This window comes from Podarcis tiliguerta, assembly GCF_965153285.1.
Source record: "Podarcis tiliguerta genome assembly, chromosome: 16".
In the NCBI taxonomy this organism is placed as follows: Eukaryota; Metazoa; Chordata; class Lepidosauria; order Squamata; family Lacertidae; genus Podarcis; species Podarcis tiliguerta.
In genome coordinates, this window is record NC_139549.1 from 24,843,782 (window position 1) to 24,862,794 (window position 19,013).

Sequence of the window (19,013 nt, forward strand, 5' to 3'; positions counted from 1 at the left end):
TGTTATCAGCAACTTAGCTATCCAGGCATTGGAGAAAAGGTGAGGTGTAAAAAAAATTAAATAAAGGCTGTAATAATAAAAATAAAGGAGCACGTCAAAGTACCTTTCAGGGTACTGCTAAAAGGAGGTTTTCCCTGACTGTTTCTTTTTAAAACTGCTTTATTGGTTTTAAAAGAAAAAACATAGCAAGGCAAAGAAAAAATATATCAAAAATGTAGTACACAACAAAAAGCAATCCGAAAAAGAGTTTGCACTTCTTACATCCAAAATTGAGTTTAAAAGGTAAAGGGACCCCTGACCATTAGGTCCAGTCACAGATGACTCTGGGGTTGCGGCGCTCATTTCACTTTTTTGGCCGAGGGGGGTGGTGTACAGCTTCCGGGTCATGTGGCCGGCATGCCTAAGCCATTTCTGGCGAACCATGGAAACATCGTTTACCTTCCCACTGGAGCAGTACCTATATATCTACTTGCACTTTGAGGTGCTTTCGAACTGTTAGGTTGGCAGGAGCAGGGACCGAGCAACGGGAGCTCACCCCATCGCGGGGAGTCGAACCACCGACCTTCTGATCGGCAAGCCCTAGGCTCTGTGGTTTAACCCACAGCGCCACCCGCGTTAATTCTTCACTAATTCTAGTATGATTTCTGATCTCCCTGCTGTGGTTCCTGGGTTTCCTCTCGCTATGTTTCCTTTCCTTGACTGTTTCAGCAAGGGGTTCTGAATTAGGAAATTTGCTGAAACGAGCAGGATTTAACCCCTCCACTCACCAGCTGATGAGCAGGATGTGTGTGTAAAATCCTGCTGCTTTGGCTATGTGCCCCTGTTCCTTGCTCGAAACCGGTACACACTGCCAGTGCAGGATTTAACCTTGTCCTCCCACTCATCAGATGATGTCACAAGTGACATCAGCTGGTGGGCAGGTGTTGGGGGAGTTAGCCTTGCAGATCTCAAGTGACTGTTGGCAATGCGCTGGTCCCTGGCCCCTGGCCATGGTAGTGGTGGGCAATAAGCCAGGGGTGGGGCAGCTGTGATTGATTGATTGATTGATTGATTGATTGCATTTCTATGCCACTGTTCATTCAAATGAATCTGAAAGCGATTTAACAACCTATAAATAACCATAACATAATAAAACATGATAGCACATCGCGAATACATCATACGTCATATAAAAGAATTAACAAATTATCCAAAAAAAATTGCAATCTATAAAAAACAGCAACTGAAAAATAAGCTAAACCTCACAGTTGTGACAACTGGTGCGTTTAACAAATCGATGCAGCATTTAGAATCCATAAAACAATATTAGAAACATTAACAAAATAGTAACTAAAGATATAAGCTAAGCACTAAGTTCATTCATACCCCCATTCACACACCCCATCTCTGCACCCCCATGACTCATAACCTTTCACTCTGTTCAGTTCATTAGAATACAATCATACCTCGGGTTACAGATGCTTCAGGTTGCGCGTTTTCGGGTTACGGGTGCGCTGAAACCTGGAAGCACCAGAATGGGTTACTTCGGGGTTTTGGCGCTCGCACATGCACAGAAGCGCTGAATCACACTTTGCACATGCACAGAAGCTCTGAATCACAACCAGCACATGTGCAGGCACGGTGCTGCAGGTTGCGGATGCTGTGGGTTGCGAATGTGCCTCCTGCACGGATCATGTTCACAACCCGAGCGTCCACTGTACACAAATGCACATAATGTCTGTCACTGCCCATGGGTCCACTCTTCTGACCCATAGCCTCTGCCCTCTCGATGTGGCAGCCTCCCAGTTGATCCAGACAGATTTCCTGCCCACTCCTGTCCTAAAGCGCATTATGGGATGCAGCTTGATATGGTGTCCCAATCCAGTTTGCCAGGATGGCAGCCCAGTGGATCGGCATCATCTGATCCTTAGCTTTCAAAGGCCTCTCTTAGCCTACCAGTGGGAGGATAATACAGTGGTATCTCAGGTTACAGACGCTTCAGGTTACAGACACTTCAGGTTACAGACTCCGCTAACCCAGAAATAGTGCTTCAGGTTAAGAACTTTGCTTCAGGATGAGAACAGAAATCGTGCTCCGGTGGCACGGCAGCAGCAGGAGGCCCCATTAGCTTCAGGTTAAGAACAGTTTCAGGTTAAGTATGGACCTCCGGAATGAATTAAGTACTTAACCCGAGGGATCACTGTATGGAGAGAGCCAGTCTGACCTCTCTTGGGAGAGAACTTCACAACCTGGGAGCGGGCACAGAAAAGGCTATGTCTGGTTCATTCCTCTGATGTTGAGGGCACTGAGAGAAGGTGCTCGCACAGGGAGGCAGGTTCGCATAGATAGATGCGTCCCCAAGACGCACACGAAACCTCAGACGACAGCCCAGATTGCAAAGATCTGCAAGCCCCAGCCCATTCTGGCCCAGTGACGGCGGCGCTGGTGGGATTCAGGGATGCAAAGGCTGGCTGAGGCGATGCCCCTCGTGAGTGTCGCAGGTGCCAACCTCCCTCCCTCCACAGCCCCGCTTTTGAGGATAGGAGGGTGCGAGGCTCCAGTAGCCTTGGCAAAGCCAGGGTGCTCCAGGCGTGCTGCTTTGGGTGCTTGCCTGCCTGAGTTCCTCGGATGACCTCAGAACCCTGCCCTGCTCCCGACGATAACATCACAGCGGTCTCCATGGCGATGCCATGGCGACGAGGAGCATCAGAGCGTTTGGGAGGCTGTTGTGACGGCGAAGGGGAGAGGAGCGGCTGCTGGTTTCTCAAGGGCTGAGGATCCTGCTGTGCTGTCTCCCTATTTAGGACAGCCTCTGTGTGACTTGGGGCGATGGGATGGGCTTGTTCTGCCAGCCTGACTCTACTCCTCTCTCTCTCGCCCTGCCCACCCCACACACAGCCGGAGCTTTCCAGGACACATTCATAACGCGCCAGATCACCTTGGGACAACTCCATCTCCCTTGCATGTTTTACTTTTGTGCTCTCGAACTGGATATGCTATTCTCGCTGTGGCATACGATGTAATAGAATACAGAAAGGAAACGCACTTTGAAAATGGAGCGCTGTGCATAACTCATAAGAACATGAGAAGAGGCCAGCTGAATGAGGCCAATGGCCCATCTAGTCCAGCATCATGTTCTCACCATGACTGACCAGATCCCTGTTGGAAACCTGCAAGCAGGACCTGGGCACAAGAGCCCACTTTCCCCTCCTGTGGTTTCCAGCAACTGGAATTCAGAAGCATTGCTGCCTCCATGGGTGGTAGCCATCAATAAGCTGACTTTCCATGAATACACATATTTTGCATTTATTTCTCCAGACAGCAGCTCACCTCTAGGCCCTAGCCTGGACTCTCCCTCCTTGGAGGTTTTTAAGCAGAGCTTGGGTGTCCTTCTGTTATGGACGCTTTAGTTGACATTCCTGCAGTACAGAGGTACCTCAGGTTACAGACGTTTCAGGTTACAGGCGCTTCAGGTTACAGACTCTGCTAACCCAGAAAGAGTACCTCGGGTTAAGAACTTTGCTTCAGGATGAGAACAGAAATTGCGTGGTGGCAGTGGGAGGCCCCATTAGCTAAAGTGGTGCCTCAGGTTAAGAACAGTTTCAGGTTAAGAACAGACCTCCAGAACAAATTAAGTTCTTAACCCGAGGTACCACTGTACATTTCAGTTCACTTTTAATTTGTAACACCGCCTTTCTATGTTACTATCCATACACAAGGTGATTCACGAGCTGAAGAAACAAGAAATATGACTATTTTTTTGGTACTGGATCAGATTGTTATTACATGTGTGACCTTTGCTGTCTAAGGTCACACACATAATAACAATCTGATCCAGTACCAAAAAAATAGTCACAATAACTTTGAAAGAAACAACTTAGATCAAATAAAGCAATACAGTCGTACCTTGGTTTTCAAACAGCTTAGTTCTCAAATGTTTTGGCTCCCAAATGCCGCAAAAAAAAAAAAAAGGTGAGTGTTCTGGTTTGCAAACTATTTTTAGAAGCCAAACATCGGACGGGACTTCCTCAGCTTCCGATTGGCTGCAGGAGTTTCCTGCAGCCAATCAGAAAACACGATTTGGTTTCTGAACGTTTTGGAAGTCGAAGGTAAAACTGTATTCAGCAATTCGTTGTAATAGAATAGTGAACAATAAAATTAAAGGTCAACAAATAATAATTAAACAGTTTACGCTTGTCAGTTACAATAAATAATTACTAAACAATGATTGATAAAAATAACGGCAAGTCACAATGCATAAAATACCACAAACATACAAAACCATGTAAAAGGGTCAAATTGAGAAACAAGGTTGGACTAGATGACCTCAGTGGTGCCCTCCAACTTTGTGATTCTATACTTCTGTACTTCTATACTTCTTCTTAATTAGACTTTGCTGTTGCAGATCAGCCTGCAAGCCTCCCATCCTGAGTCTGGGGTGTGTGTTCAGGATTCGAACTGAGTGCCGTGCCTTCTGCGAGGGTGGAGAGATATATTTATTCATTATTGCATTTCTATCCCACTTTTCCTCCCAAGGAGCTCAAGGGTGGTGTACGTAGTTCTCCCCACACCTCCCCGCTTTAAACCCTCACAACAACCCTGTGAGGTAGGTCACGCTGAGGGACGATGGCTGGCCCAAGATCACCCGGCGACCTTCATTGTGGCCAAGTGGGAAAATGAACACCGGTCTCCCAGGCCCTCTAGCCAGGTGCTCTAACCGTTGCACCATGCTGCCTGGCTCCCTCACTGCCTTTCGCTCTTCCAGGTGAGCACGGTGCGGATGCAAGGTGTCATCCTGATGGTCTTTGCCAAGTACTACCACCTGCCGTTTCTACAGGACATCCAGACGGACTGCACCAGGACGGGACTGGGAGGATACTGGGTAAGTGTCAGGGGTTGTGCTGAGGAGGGCTGCACTGAAAAAAAAGGTAGGAGCTACCCCCTCCCCCTGATCCTGAATCTTCCCAGGAGCAGGAGGACAGTATAGATTTGGAACAACGGTTTGCAGAGGGGCATAGTTCAGAAGGCAGAAGCTGGGAAATACTGGATGGGGAACAGCTAGGAGAAGAAACACTGGGGGGGGGGGAGGGTTAACAGATTCACTCTCTCTGGAAAGCAATCCTCTGCTCTCCCTGAGGTCAAGAAGAGCTCAAAAAGTGGCAGAACAGGAGAGACCTGTCAGGAGTAAGCATGGACCAATGGTACCAAAGAGTATGGGAAACAGCCCTACTAGAAAAATTAACTAATAAACTGAAACTGACACGGGGACAAATAGAAGAAGACACCTTCATGGCTCCCCTTTATCACATACACAACTCAACAAGACCACGACAAAAATCCACCAACAGCATACAAATCAGTAGGGCTAACCTAATCCAAAACACCCACCCACCCCACTCACACATGAAAATACAGCCAACCACAAATGAACAACCCCACCCTAGGCCAACCCCAACCTTTCTCACCACCAAAGGAACACAAGCGAACAGCAGAGAACCTGCACAAGCGACACTGACACAAAACCCCACATATAGTAAGTAAAATAGAAACATTGCCACCCAACCCCACCCATCTCCACCCCACACCTCTTTCCCCTTTTTCTTCCTAATGTCTCAACAAATGAAACTGATTTGTAAAAATGTTACATGGGGGGGAAAATATGAGAGACATTGCAAACACTTTTGTAAATCAAGAAAAGCATATATATATATATATATATATATATAGTGGCAGAACAGAAAACATAGCGGCTCCAAGCTCAGATTACAAGACGTAGGAGTGACGTAGTTTAATAGGGATGGAGGGAGGAGGGAACGTAATTGGGAACACTGCAGATTGGAGGAGTGGTCTTTGTTCTCTCGCTGTGATTATTAAAGTTTCTAACTGTTAAGAAGACTCCTTATCTGCTGCCACAAGGGAGGAACTCGAGTCCCTGAAGCCTAACAGAAAGTGTGCATGGGTCCAAGGGCGCAGAGCGAAGGCATAGCCCCTGGTGGCAGCTGATCCATACCTTTCTCCCCCCCCCCTCCCCAATGCAGGGCAATAAAGGCGGGGTGAGCATCCGCCTCTCCATCTTTGGCAACATGGTCTGCTTCCTAAACTGCCACCTACCGGCACACATGGAGAAGGCAGAACAGCGCAAGGAGGACTTCACCACCATCCTCCACATGCAGCAGTTCGAAGGGCCGTCAGCCAGCGGGATCCTTGACCACGAGTAAGTCTCGGTCCCATTTGCATTGCATCTCAATTGCCCCGCCCATTTTTCCTTTGCCCTGCCCACCCCTGGCATGTCCCCCTCCCCCACAAACATTGCCCGGAAGGGAATGTGGCCCTGTGGCTGAAAAGCTCTCCTGTATGATAGAGAGTCTGATCTTTTCTCCTGGATAATTGAATTGGAAAGGGCCCCCCAGCGCTCATCTAGTCCAACCCCCTGTAATGCAGGAATCACAACTAAATAAACCTGGACAGATGGCCATCCAACCTCTGCTTAAAAACCTCCAGTGAAAGAGAGACCCCACTGTCTTCTGAGAGAGACCGTTCCACTGTCGAACAGATCTTACCATCAAAAAGTTCTTCCTGATGTTTAGTCGGAAGGCGATTTTGGGCAGAGAGAAGCAAGAAGGAAGATGGGCAGGACTCCCAATCCACCCCAGCCTCCGTTCCACTGCCTCGGTTATTTCCCCTCTTCCCAGTTATGCTGGTCTCTGAGACTCCTTTTCAATGTGTATGAATGCATATCTTCCTATATAAATAGAAATGTAAGGTGTTGTCACGCTCTGTAGTTCACACGTCTGCCAGCAGGTGGCCACGCCAGCTGCACCACAAGGAACGGCAGGCAGGCTCACGGAAGCTGTTGGGGAGGTCAGCTATGGAGAGGATAGGTGGGTGAGATTTAAAGGGTGGGGGGAAGGTGCGGGGGAAGGGCAAAGGGGTAGGCGGGCTTGACAAACCGAGTGAGCAGGGGAACCAGCCCCTAATGCACACATACTTATTTATAGGCTGTTTTTTCCTAGGGCAGAACACTTATAAGAAAGCTTACATCTGCCTTTCTAAATCAGGTGCCCTCCAGCTGTTCTGGACTTCCATCAACCTCAGCCAGAATAGCCTGGAAAGTGCCGGACTGAGAAAGCTGGGATTATGTAATCATGAAATTACTTTGGAAACCAGGCACTTTAAGACTTTTGAAGGACAGCGGCATTTTTGGGTGTGTTTAAAACAGCAATGACACATAGGCCAGTTAATCTGAATGTTAATAAAACAGCAACCCAGATTCAAAGTGATATATATCTTCCTATACACATAAAAACGCGAGGCTGTCGTCGCGCAGTCCACCCGTTGGAGGATCTGTGGTACTGCATCCCATTCTTGGATTTGCATGAAGTCGGGGTGGGGGGAAGAGAACAAAATAAGAAGGGCTGGTTTTTAAACAGAGGTTTTACATAATGGCAGAGGTTGCAATGAAGCAGGGATAGAGGGACACAGAGGAGCTGAGTAGGGATGAGGTGGGGCAGTTGAAGGAGCTGTGAGGGAATGTGGAGGCTAAAACTGCAGAGTTGGAAGGGACCCCTGCGGGTCATCTAGACCAACCCCCTGCAGCGCAGGAATCGTGGCTAAAAGTCCCTGACAGATGGCCATCCAACCTCTGTTTAAAAGTCTCCAATGAAGCAGAACCCATCACTTTGAGTGAGTCCATTCCACTGTAGATCAGCTTTTGTTCAAGTCCTCCCCTCTGGAGCAGCAGAAAACAAGCTTGCAACAGCCCTTTAGGTATTTGAAGAAGGCGATCACGTCATTCTTCTCTTCTCCGGGCTAAGCTAACTTCCTCCCCTCCCTCCCCCTGTCTCTCTCACACATCTAGGGGGTGGGGAGAGAGGGTGGGGAGAAATCGATGGACGGAAAGCATTTGTGCAGAAATCGTGCCCAACCCAAACCAGATTCCCAGAACTCACAGGCGAATTTCCATCATCAAAGTGATTGCTTTCTGACACTTTTTTTTTTAAAGAAAAAAAATATGGGAGGGTATCAGTGCTAAGTGCAATCTGTCTCCCTGCCCCCCCCACCATCTGCCCACATCACTTCTGCCATCTGATTCCGACTGGTTCCCGCTGGTGGAAATGTGTCTTCGTGGGCTGCCCAGGTGGGCAGGCTGGCACACGCAGGGCTTGCTGTGACATTTGACCGTTTGAAGCCTGAGACACTCTTTATCGGGAGGCTCCGACTAACCAGGCGGCGCTCGAAGCTGATGCCGATGGTCCAGGCCACCTGATCCATTCGGTGGCAGAGCAGTTTGGAAGTCAGCCAGGAGGGCTTCCGGCTGACGTTGACCTACATCCCGGCTCAGAATCTCGGCTTAGCCACTGCTATTTGTTCCCTGCAAAAGCCTCCTTCCTCTGCTGCTTGGGAGGGAGGGCTCCTTCTCCCCTCCATCGTGTCCCAGTTGTTTGTTTGCCTTTGTGTGAGAAATGGCTGGCTGGTTTTTTTAAAAAAAGAAGTATTTTATTTATTAGATTTATATACAGTGGTACCTCGGGTTACATACGCTTTAGCTTACATACTCTTCAGGTTACAGACTCCACTAACCCAGAAATAGTGCTTCAGGTTAAGAACTTTGCTTCAGGATGAGAACAGAAATTGTGCTCCAGCAGCGCGGCAGTAGCAGGAGGCCCCATTAGCTAAAGTGGTGCTTCAGGTTAAGAACAGTTTCAGGTTAAGTACGGACCTACGGAATGAATTAAGTACTTAACCCGAGGTACCACTGTACTGCCTTTCATCAAAAGATCTCAGGGCCGTTCCCAATATGAAAACACACAATAAAAGCACAAACAGATACCGTATTTTTCGCTCTATAAGACGCAGCAGACCATAAGACACACCTAGTTTTTGGAGGGGGAAAACAAGAAAAAAATATATTCTGAATCCCAGAAGCCAGAACAGCAAGAGGGATCTGGCTTCTGGGATAGCCTCTTGCTGTTCTGGCTTCTGGGATAGCTGGGCGAAGCCTCTCCTGGGCAGCGGGAGGAAGGCTCCCCCAAGAGCCGTGCTCCCTTTAAAGAGGGAGCCCTTCTCCCTCCTTGGGGAAAAGCCCCCAAGAGCTGCACACACGATCCACACGGCCCTTTAAAGGGAGCGCTGAGCAGAGCCTCCCGCCTGCATTCACTCCATAAGACGCACACACATTTCCCCTTACTTTTTAAGAGGGGAAAATTGTGTCTTATAGAGCGAAAAATCCGGTAGTTAAGCCGGCCATTGAGCTACCGCAAGGAATTTGCACAACCAAGGAACAGCTTTTCCCTGGCTGCCTTGCTCTCCAACATCTGATAGCCCTGCTATTTTACATGGAGGTTCTCTAGTTAGGTGAACAGCCACACTGCTAGACATCCTCTGTGAATGTGTCTTATTTTCTGCCTTCCCTTCTGACTTGGCCGTGCTGTGGACGCAAACAGCCGAGGGTCCCAGTCTCACCTGTGTCTCCTTTCCCTCCCCCCCCCCCCAGCATCGTCTTTTGGTTTGGGGACCTCAACTTCCGCATCGAGAGCCTAGACATCCGCTTTGTGAAATACGCCATTGACAACAACATCCTCCACCAGCTCTGGGAGAAGGACCAGGTGAGGGCTCACTTTCTCTCTCTCTCTCTGTGTGTAATAAGGTGTCAGTAGGTTCCTCCCTGGGACACGGGTGACACTGTGGAGCCTAGGACTTGCCAATCAGAAGGCCGGCGGTTCGAATCCCCGCGACGGGGTGAGCTCCCGTTGCTCGGTCCCTGCTCCTGTCAACCTAGCAGTTCGAAAGCACACCAGTGCAAGTAGATAAATAGGTACCACTAGGACGGAAAGGTAAACTGCATTTCCATGCGCTGCTCTGGTTCGCCAGAAGCGGCTTAGTCATGCTGGCCACAAGACCCAGAAGCTGTACGCCGGCTCCCTCGGCCAATAAAGCGAGATGAGTACCGCAACCTCAGAGTCTGTCACAACTGGACCTAATGGTCAGGGGTCCCTTTACCTTTTTGAAGAGGGCTGCCTTCAGATGTCTTCTAAAAATCTGGTAGTTGTTCTTCTCTTTGACATCTGGTGGGAGGGCATTTCACAAGGCGGGTGCCACTACTGAGAAGGCCCTCTGCCTGGTTCCCTGTAACTTGGTTTCTCGCAGTGAGGGAACCGCCAGAAGGCCCTCGGCGCTGGACCTCAGTGTCCGGGCAGAACGATGGGTTGGATACGCTCCTTCAGGTGCTCTCATCCTTTCTCTCTCTTTGCCTCGGGCTCTTGTTCTACGCAGCTGAACATCGCTAAGAACACCTGGCCTATCTTGAAAGGCTTCCAAGAGGGACCCCTCAATTTCCCCCCAACCTTCAAGTTTGACGTGGGCACCGACATGTATGACACCAGGTAATGGGGCGTGTCTGGCTGGACTGGATGGGGGCATTCGTATCCTAAGTGGAGGGATAGGGGAGAACCGCTGTGCCCTTTAGTGCCCGCTCATTCTGCTCTCTCGCGTGCCTCACAGTGCCAAGAAAAGGAAGCCGGCTTGGACCGACCGGATCCTGTGGAAGATCAAAGGCTCTGGTGCACCGACGCATCCCGGGAGATCCATCTGTGGCCTCCTGTCTGTGAACCAGCTATGCTATTGCAGCCACATGGAGTACACCGTCAGTGACCACAAGCCGGTGGTCTCCATCTTTGCCGTGAAGGTGAGTCTGCAGCCCTGGTGGGAAGTGACGCAGCCGAGAATCTCTGGGCTGTGCGCCAAGTCAGGTCTGTGCTGTTATGAGTGGTGAAGATCAAGGCTTCTCTTCAACCAATAAACTGGGACAGAGAATTTTGCTCTGTCTAATGAATTCTCCTAAACCTGTGGTTTCCAAACTTTGGGGGGCCTCTGCTGCCCCCTTGGTTCCATCCCCAGTGACCCCTACCCTGTCCTATGCAAAGCATTAATCGTTGTAGTGGTTTGCACGATCCACTAAGGACAACAATAATAAAATTAGAAACAGTGGAAAATGCATATTTATTCAAAATCCAATTGAAATTACAAGCAATGACCATTCTGCACGCATTCAAGGCAGGCTCAGCTGTGCTTGCACACATCCTGTTCGGACCTGGAAGAGGGTGTAACAGGGTCATGATGACAGGTTTACATGTGCTACACAGTCATGTGTGAGGACCTGTAACACAATCCCCATGCAAATTGGGGGTTGCCTGTATTTAGTTTAACCCCATAAAACCAATGAACTCGTGATACCAGCTGTTAAAGCCTGATAGTCATTTACGACTCCAGTGTGGGAATGTTAAGGACAGTGGGAGAGGATATATTGATTAAATATTATCCTTCCTTCACAGTGAGTCATGTAGCAGAGCAGATTCCCCTCAGGAAGCTAGTTTGCAGATTCGTTTGATTCTCTTTAGTTAAGCAATCCAGTCTGGTTTGAACAGGTTGGATTATTCCTGGTGTCCCCTTTGATCCCTCTTAAAAGACAAGAGTCTTTCCTTAAAAGTAACAAGAAGTTTACTCACATTCACATTCAGTTCACAGTATGATCCCTGAAGGCAGATTTTAGCTTGTAGTTACAGAACATAGTGTGAATTCATCCCCTTATGGGGACTGAGCCCATGTGCTGCTGGCTGAGAGCCAGCAGACAGCAAAGAGAGAACCTCCCCCTCCTTGGGAAAAAGCCCCCAAGAGCCGCATACACGCTCCACACGGCTCTTTAAAGGGAGCGCTGAGCAGAGCCTCCCGCCTGCATTCGCTCCATAAGATGCACACACATTTCCCCTTACTTTTTAGGGAGGGGAAAGCACGTCTTATAAGAGCGAAAAATAAGGTAATTGATGCAACAAAAAACAGAATAAAAGACAGTATAAAACATGAATAACAATAAATTCAGAATTCAAAAATCCAATGAGCATTAGATGATCACCAGGGCTAGCTGGCTAAAGTAGTCCTATTTGGGCCAGTGAGGAGACCAGGGGAAATTAGCTGTGGGATCCAGAGTGGGTAATCTTCATATAAACCACCTGCTCCCCTTTCTCTCTCTCTCTCTCTGGCAGTTTGCTTCCAGGGCTGACGTGCCGCTGGTGGAGCTTCAGGTAGCTGATGAGTGGACGAAACCGGAACAAGCCGTCACCTGGTACAAGGTGTCTTCGAGCTATCACCGCAGCTCCTGGGACTGGGTCGCCCTTTACCGGGTAAGAGGCAGTTGCTGCACACAGTGGTTTTCCAGTAACACCTGACCAAGGGCTGCAGCGACACGAGGGCAGAGCATATAAAATAAAAGAAGCTTTGGGTGTGCCAGCTTCTGCACACAGGGGAATGGGCTGTGATGCGCACCATGAGATTTTGCAAAGCTTATCTCCCTGCCTCCTGCAGCAGCAGCTGACCTCTTGCAAAGCTCACCTTCCCTGCATGCAATATCCCAATTCCGTTTCCTTTTTTCTGCCGTCACTGTTAAGACAAAACAGAGAATGAGAATAAAAGAAAACAACTTTTTGTGTGTGCATGGGCTAGACTATCTCTCAGTGCTTTTCAGAGGACAACAGGAAGGGATGTTAAGAAATTCAAGGGTGGGGTGGGAAACCCCCCCCCCATCTTTGTATTTTGCACATACATTTTAGAAAGGCAGCCAGATGATATTATATTTAACCTGACAGTTCTGTCTGCTGTGTTTTATCTTTGACAACCTGATCTAATAACACCAAAAGGTAAAGGTAAAGGTAAAGGTACCCCTGCCCGTACGGGCCAGTCTTGACAGACTCTAGGGTTGTGCGCTCATCTCACTCTAGAGGCCGGGAGCCAGCGCTGTCCGCAGACACTTCCGGGTCACGTGGCCAGCGTGACGAAGCTGCTCCGGCGAACCAGCACCAGAGCAGCACACGGAAACGCCGTTTACCTTCCCGCTATAAAGCGGTCCCTATTTATCTACTTGCACTTAGGGGTGCTTTCGAACTGCTAGGTGGGCAGGAGCTGGGACCGAATGACAGGAGCTCACCCCGCCGCGGGGATTCAAACCGCCGACCATGTGATCGGCAAGTCCTAGGCGCTGAGATTTTACCCACAGCTCCACCCGCGTCCCTTAATAACACCAAAACCCATTACTATTTTTGGTGTGGTTTTAGCAATTAATGAAGCTTTTTGTTACTTACTTAGTTTCTTTCCACTGAAAGTGTCAGGAAGCTGATAAATATTTTACAATCCCTGACTGCAAAAGGCAGCCTGGATGAACCGTAATTATTACAAATGCAATGTTTTTAAGTCTTCCAAGCATAATCCTGCTACCATTCTTATAAAAGCCCTATTGGGTAGGACTGTGTTATTATTCCCCCTACTGCAGGTAGCAAGGCTGAGGCTAAGATAAAGCAAATTAATTTGGGTCACCTGGTCTGCACAGGCTCTCCCAAGATCATTTTCAGCTCTGCTCTGTTCCGCCACCTCTCGGGGGGGGGGGGGGGAGCTAGGATTAAAACAATTTCAGGATGATTTCCAGAATGCGATGATTTCCAGGGCCAGACCTCCAAGGCATCTGATTGAAATTATTCATGCTGCAAAGGTGGAGGGAGCAACAAACAGCCACATGACAATGATGATCAGCAGCGATGCTTGCTCTGTGCTGTGGGAGGTTCAGAAACAGCACAAATGAAGGCTGGCAAAATCCTTGCAGGAACCCAAAGGTTTTGGTGTGCACAGGAAAGCCATTTTTTACAGATCTTTAGGTCACCTAGCCAAGGGTCATTGCTTCTGACAAATCAGACCCCCGGTCTAACTAGCTCGGTATTGTCCCCACCGGGGAGTCAGGCAGGGGTCTTTCCCAGGCCTACCTGGAGATGCTGGAGTTTGAAGCAGATACCTTCTACATGCCAAGCATGTGCTCTGTCCCTTCCCAAAACCCTCTGGCTAAGCAGAGGAAGGGACCGCTGAGGATCATCTAGTCCAACCCCCTGCAATGCAGGAATGTGCAGCTGCCCCATACGGGGATCGAACCTGCAACCTTGGCCTTATCAGCACCATGCTCTAACCTGCTGAGCGATCCTGTGGTTGGAAGATACAATAATAGGAGGGCTGTCAAGGGTTTCTTTTGGTGGGGGAGAGGATGTACAACCCCGCTGGGAAAAAGCCCTGGTGATGTTTTTCTGCACCCCTCCCCGTCTCCCCTCTCCCAGGTGGGCTTCCGGCACTTGAAGGACTATGTTGCCTATGTCTGGGCAAAGCAGGAAGATGCCGAAAGCAATGTTTACCAGGTATGGGAATATGAATTTTTTTTGGGGGGGGGGTAAACAGTAAACAATTTTGCATTATGATATCATGGGAATATGTATTTAAAGTGCTACATAATAGGATGTGTTGGATTATAGTGGTACCTTGGTTCTCAAACTTAATCCATTCCGGAATTCTGTTCCAAAACCAAAGCGTTCCAAAACCAAGGCGCTCTTTCCCATAGAAAGAAATGCAAAATGGATGAATCTGTTCCAGACTTTTTAAAACAACCCCTAAAACAGCAATTGAACATCAATTTTACTATAATTGATCCATAAAATGGAAGGAATAATGGAAATGATCAATGCACTGTGTACTATAAAATAAATAAGACAGTGTTGTAGAGGATAAAAAAATTACTTTTTTTCTTACCTGCACTGATGATACTCTTTGTTTGGATGGGGGGCTTTTATCCATTTCCGCAGTCACACAATCAATCAGTAGCTGAACTGCCATTTACTTTCCCGCTAGTAAGCGGTCCCTATTTATCTACTTGCACCCGGGGGTGCTTTCGAATTGCTAGGTTGGCAGGCGCTGGGACCGAGCAGCGGGAGCGCACCCCACCGCGGGTTTTCGAACCGCCGACAGCTGAACTGGGTTCCACACAGTCACAAAAACAAATAAACCGAAAAAGCCTCAGAAACAAAAATGCAAAATAAATAGCAAAAACAAAAGCGCCAAACTTAATCGATTCAGGAAGTCAGTTTGACCTCCAAAATGTTTGAAAACCAAGGCATGGCTTCTGATTGGTGCAAGTGCCCCAGAAACAATAGCCGCCAGTCGCATTGGACAGTCGGCTTCCGAAAATCGTTTGAAAACCGGAACACCTACTTCTGGGTTTTTGCCTTTTGAGAACCAAGGTACCACTGTATGATATTCTTACTGATACCTACGGTATGTTATCATTTAGAGTAGGGTTTCTGAAACTTAGGTCTCCAGCTTCTTTTTGGACCACAATTCCCATCATCCCTGACCACTGGTCCTGCTAGCTAGGGATGATGGGAGTTGTAGTCAATAAAAGATCTGGAGACCCAAGTTTGGGAAACCGTGATTTAGAGTTTATATGGCACATGCAAGGTGTATATTTATTATTGCATTAGACACCACCACCACTGGCTCTCTGCTGTTTAGGTTGGCATTTTGTTGCTCTTGACCACCCTTATAGCTGTCCCGTTTTCTCTTCCCAAATATTTAGTTACTGTTTCCAGAGGAGTCTCTACCCAAAGGGAAGGGAGACTATATCCTGGGTTACTACAGCAACAGCTACAGCTGTTTGGTGGGTGTGACAGAGCCCTTCCAGGTAAGCACAGAGACAGATGTGCAAGAGGGATGCTTATTTGACATTAAGCAGCAGTGCGAGTTGGGGGGAAAGTGCTCTAAGCTCAGTAGGTAGAACATCTGCTTTGCATGCAGAAGGTCACAGGTTCGATCCCTGACATCTCCAGGTAGGACTGGGAGAGACCCCTGTCAGAAATCCTGGAGAGCGACTGAGAGTCATTGTGGACAATACCAAGCTGCAGGGGTGCCTACTTGAATAAAATATTGGTGGGCTCAGGTAACCCCCTCCCATATAAAGGTAAAGGACCCCTGGATGGTTAAAAGGTAAAGGTAAAGGGATCCCTGCCTATTAGGTCCAGTCGTGACCGACTCTGGGGTTGCGGCGCTCATCTCGCTTTACTGGCCGAGGAAGCCGGCGTACAGCTTCCGGGTCATGTGCCCAGCATGACTAAGCCGCTTCTGGTGAACCAGCGCAGCACACGGAAACACTGTTTACCTTCCCACCAGAGCGGTACCTATTTATCTACTTGCACTTTGACGTGCTTTTGAACTGCTAGGTTGACAGGAGCAGGGACCAAGGAACGGGAGCTCACCTTGTTGTGGGGTTTCGAACCGCCGACCTTCTGATCGGCAAGTCCTAGGCTCTGTGGTTTAACCCACAGCGCCACCTGCATCCAGTCAAAGGCGACTATGAAGTTGCGGTGCTCTTCTAGTTTTTAGGCCGAGGGACCTGGCGTTTGTCCACAGACAGCTTTCTGGGTCATGTGGCCAGCATAACTAAACTGCTTCTGGTGCAATGGAACACCAGGAGTGCATGGAAACACTGTTTACTTTCCCGCTGCCGCGGTATCTATTTACCTACTTGCACTGGCGTGCTTTCGAACTGCTAGGTTGGCAGGAGCTGGGACAGAGCAACAGGAGCTCACCCCGGTGCGGGGATTCGAACCGCTGACCTTCTGAACGGCAAGCCCAAGAGGCTCAGTGGTTTAGACCACTGTGCCACCTTTTACCCCTTATAATCAATAACAAGACGTGCCCCCCCCCCAACCATTTGAATAGCAATGCTCATCAACTTGAGAAGCGGGCCTGGCAGTTGAGATATTTTATTTGGGGGGTAGGGCAGCTGAAGGGACCTTGGCCCCTAGAAATTGGCTCCTGTGCAGAGCTGACTGGGCCCGGCGTCTAGGAAATTATGAACTGGAAACTTCTTGGGATAACTTGCACAGGGTCATTTGCATTTCTTGCCCTGTGGAGTGACCTAATTCAGTATGTGTGCTTTCACTGGTGTTTAGTAAACCAAGCTTAAAAACTTTGAGATGGCTTGCTTCATTTTGCAAATTTCATAATGCATTTTTCTATGCACACTTTACACTATTAAATGCCTTTTTTTCCTGTACACCTTACATTGCAAAATCTGGAGAAGAGCAGATTGTGAAGGTTGGCTGTGTTTTGATTTGCTTCTTGCTTCGTTAGGCGCAAATTAGATAGACTTGAAATTCTTCCCCTATCCTTCCTCTCAACCCGTCCAGCCCCAAATTTATCAGGTAGTGGGGAGCAGCTGGGCCCTGCCTTCCCAAGTCAATATTGACTCTCCTCTCTCCGTCTCGCTTCAATTAGATTTCACTGCCCACCTTGGAGCAAGCCACCAGCCCCACCGACAGCTCCAGCAGCACCTCGGAAGAGGAGGACGACAGCACCCTGGTCCTGCTGGGCCCCAAATCCCGCAGCCCCAGCCCCGGGAAGATGAAGGGTCACCGCAGCCGCAGCCCCAGTTTGGCCAAGTTCCATGGACTCATCCTGCGCTCATCGAGCCGGGACCATGCGGCCAGCCGCAGCCCCTCACCCCAGGGCCGCCGGGGCAGCAGCATCCTCAAGAGCGACATCCCCAGCATCCAGTTCTCCAAGGACAGCCCCCGCCAACGCTCCAAGTCGCGAGAGCCTGCCCAGAATGCTGAGAGCCTCGCTGGGCCTCGCCTCCAGAACCCCTGGCGCTTTGACGAGAACCCCCTGGCCCGCACAGACCCCCGCAACCTGGGGCTGCTGCCAGCTGTGCGCCTGGAAACCATTGATCAAGTCATGGGCCCCCGGCGAGAGAGTGCAGACCAGGGCCTGCCTCCCCGCAGGATGAGTCCCACTAGTCCGACCGTGGCCCTGGCCAACCTCTTCAGCACCTCCCCAAAGGAGGGGTTATCCCCAGACCACCAGGGTCCAAACCACCACAGCCGTGAGGCGGGACACTGAGGGGGACGCAGCCGGCCGCCATGAGCCCACTGTCCAACCATCCCGTGTAGTGAGCTTGCAGTGTTATCTCTCTGTGTCCTTTACCTGCCAGTTTTCTGCTCCATGTGTGTCTTTCTTTCTCCCGGTGTGTGACACGAAGACCCGGGGAAGGGGGCTGCCACTTGTGAGGCCCCGTCTCCCGACTCGAGTATGCTTGACAATCAACTTCCTCCCTCCCTTTGTGTAGGGGGCTGAACATCGCGAGCGAAAAGCCCTCAGCCACCTCGGTCTTTTCAGCCATAGAAACTCCCCACTCCTTGTTGGGGGGGGGGACCCATCCTTGGATGAGAACTCCCTTCCCCATTGAACATCCAGTTTGGTGTCGAGATGGAGCTCCACCCGCCTCTTCTAGCGCCATCTCTGTTCTTGTCCTGAGGCATGATGGTGGTGGAGGAAGAAGAGGAAAGCCTGCTACTTGCAATCCGACAGGAGGACAATTGATCAGCACAGCGGGATGGGCAGCTGCAGAAAGAGGAGCGCATGCCAGAAGCTTGGCTGGGTACGGGATGAAGACACACTTTTGCTATCGGATGCAAAAGCTCTGCTTGGCTGGACTCAATGGCTGCTGCAAGACCAGGCCCAGCCTACTTGCAGCAAGTTGCCGAGACCGTAAGAGGTGAAATACGGAACGTGCAATATGATGGGGATGGGGAATCAGAGTTCTTGGAGACAGGTGTGGGCCCCAGGTAGGAAGGAGGAAGCTGGTGCTTCAGGTCCGGTTAGGGCCCAGCTGGTATCCCCCCCCCCCCCGCAAGGCTTGGGGGGCCCCTGAGGAACTGGGGGAGAACTGCAAATGGCAGAAAGTTCTTGCTGGAGGGAAGGAGGTGGATGCAACCCAGTTGAGATCGTGGAGTTACAGTGGGGAGAGTTTGGGTTCCATTGCCTTACGAGGCGGGGGGGGGGGGGGAGAGAACTCTGACCCAGGAAGCCGAAAACGGAACGGGTGTGTGTGTGTGCGAGGGGGCAGTATGTGTGGCTAGGTTGTCGGGGCAACGTGACCAAGGTGCCTTGGAACCAGAAATGACGAATGCTGCCTGGGGGGGTTGGGGAAAGGGGAGGGTGGGGGGGCTGGCCTCCCCCGAGACAGATCCATGACCTTCGCTGGGACGAGTTCAGAGTTGATGCAATCTGTCCTACCTCACTTTTCCCTTCCGCCTCCTTTCCAATAATAATAATAAAAATCATCTACAAACCAACTTACGGGTGACCGCATTTGTGTCTCTCTCTCTCCCTGGCAG

At 49.7% G+C, this 19,013-nt stretch overlaps 1 protein-coding gene across 3 annotated transcripts in view; it reads left to right on the top strand.

Annotated features, from left to right (window-relative positions):
* Nucleotides 1-18,971, top strand: part of INPP5J (inositol polyphosphate-5-phosphatase J) — a 37,389-nt gene extending 18,418 nt beyond the window's left edge. For all 3 annotated transcript variants that reach the window (XM_083417625.1, XM_083417624.1, XM_083417623.1), the window contains exons 5-13: nt 4,745-4,861; nt 6,018-6,193; nt 9,473-9,584; nt 10,252-10,361; nt 10,480-10,663; nt 12,018-12,155; nt 14,124-14,201; nt 15,413-15,517; nt 17,113-18,971. In XM_083417625.1, coding sequence (XP_083273751.1) covers nt 4,745-4,861; nt 6,018-6,193; nt 9,473-9,584; nt 10,252-10,361; nt 10,480-10,663; nt 12,018-12,155; nt 14,124-14,201; nt 15,413-15,517; nt 17,113-17,736 — 1,644 coding nt within the window. In that variant the 3' untranslated portion in view covers nt 17,737-18,971. The remainder of the gene's footprint in view (nt 1-4,744; nt 4,862-6,017; nt 6,194-9,472; nt 9,585-10,251; nt 10,362-10,479; nt 10,664-12,017; nt 12,156-14,123; nt 14,202-15,412; nt 15,518-17,112) is intronic.
* The last annotated feature ends 42 nt before the right edge of the window (nt 18,972-19,013 follow it).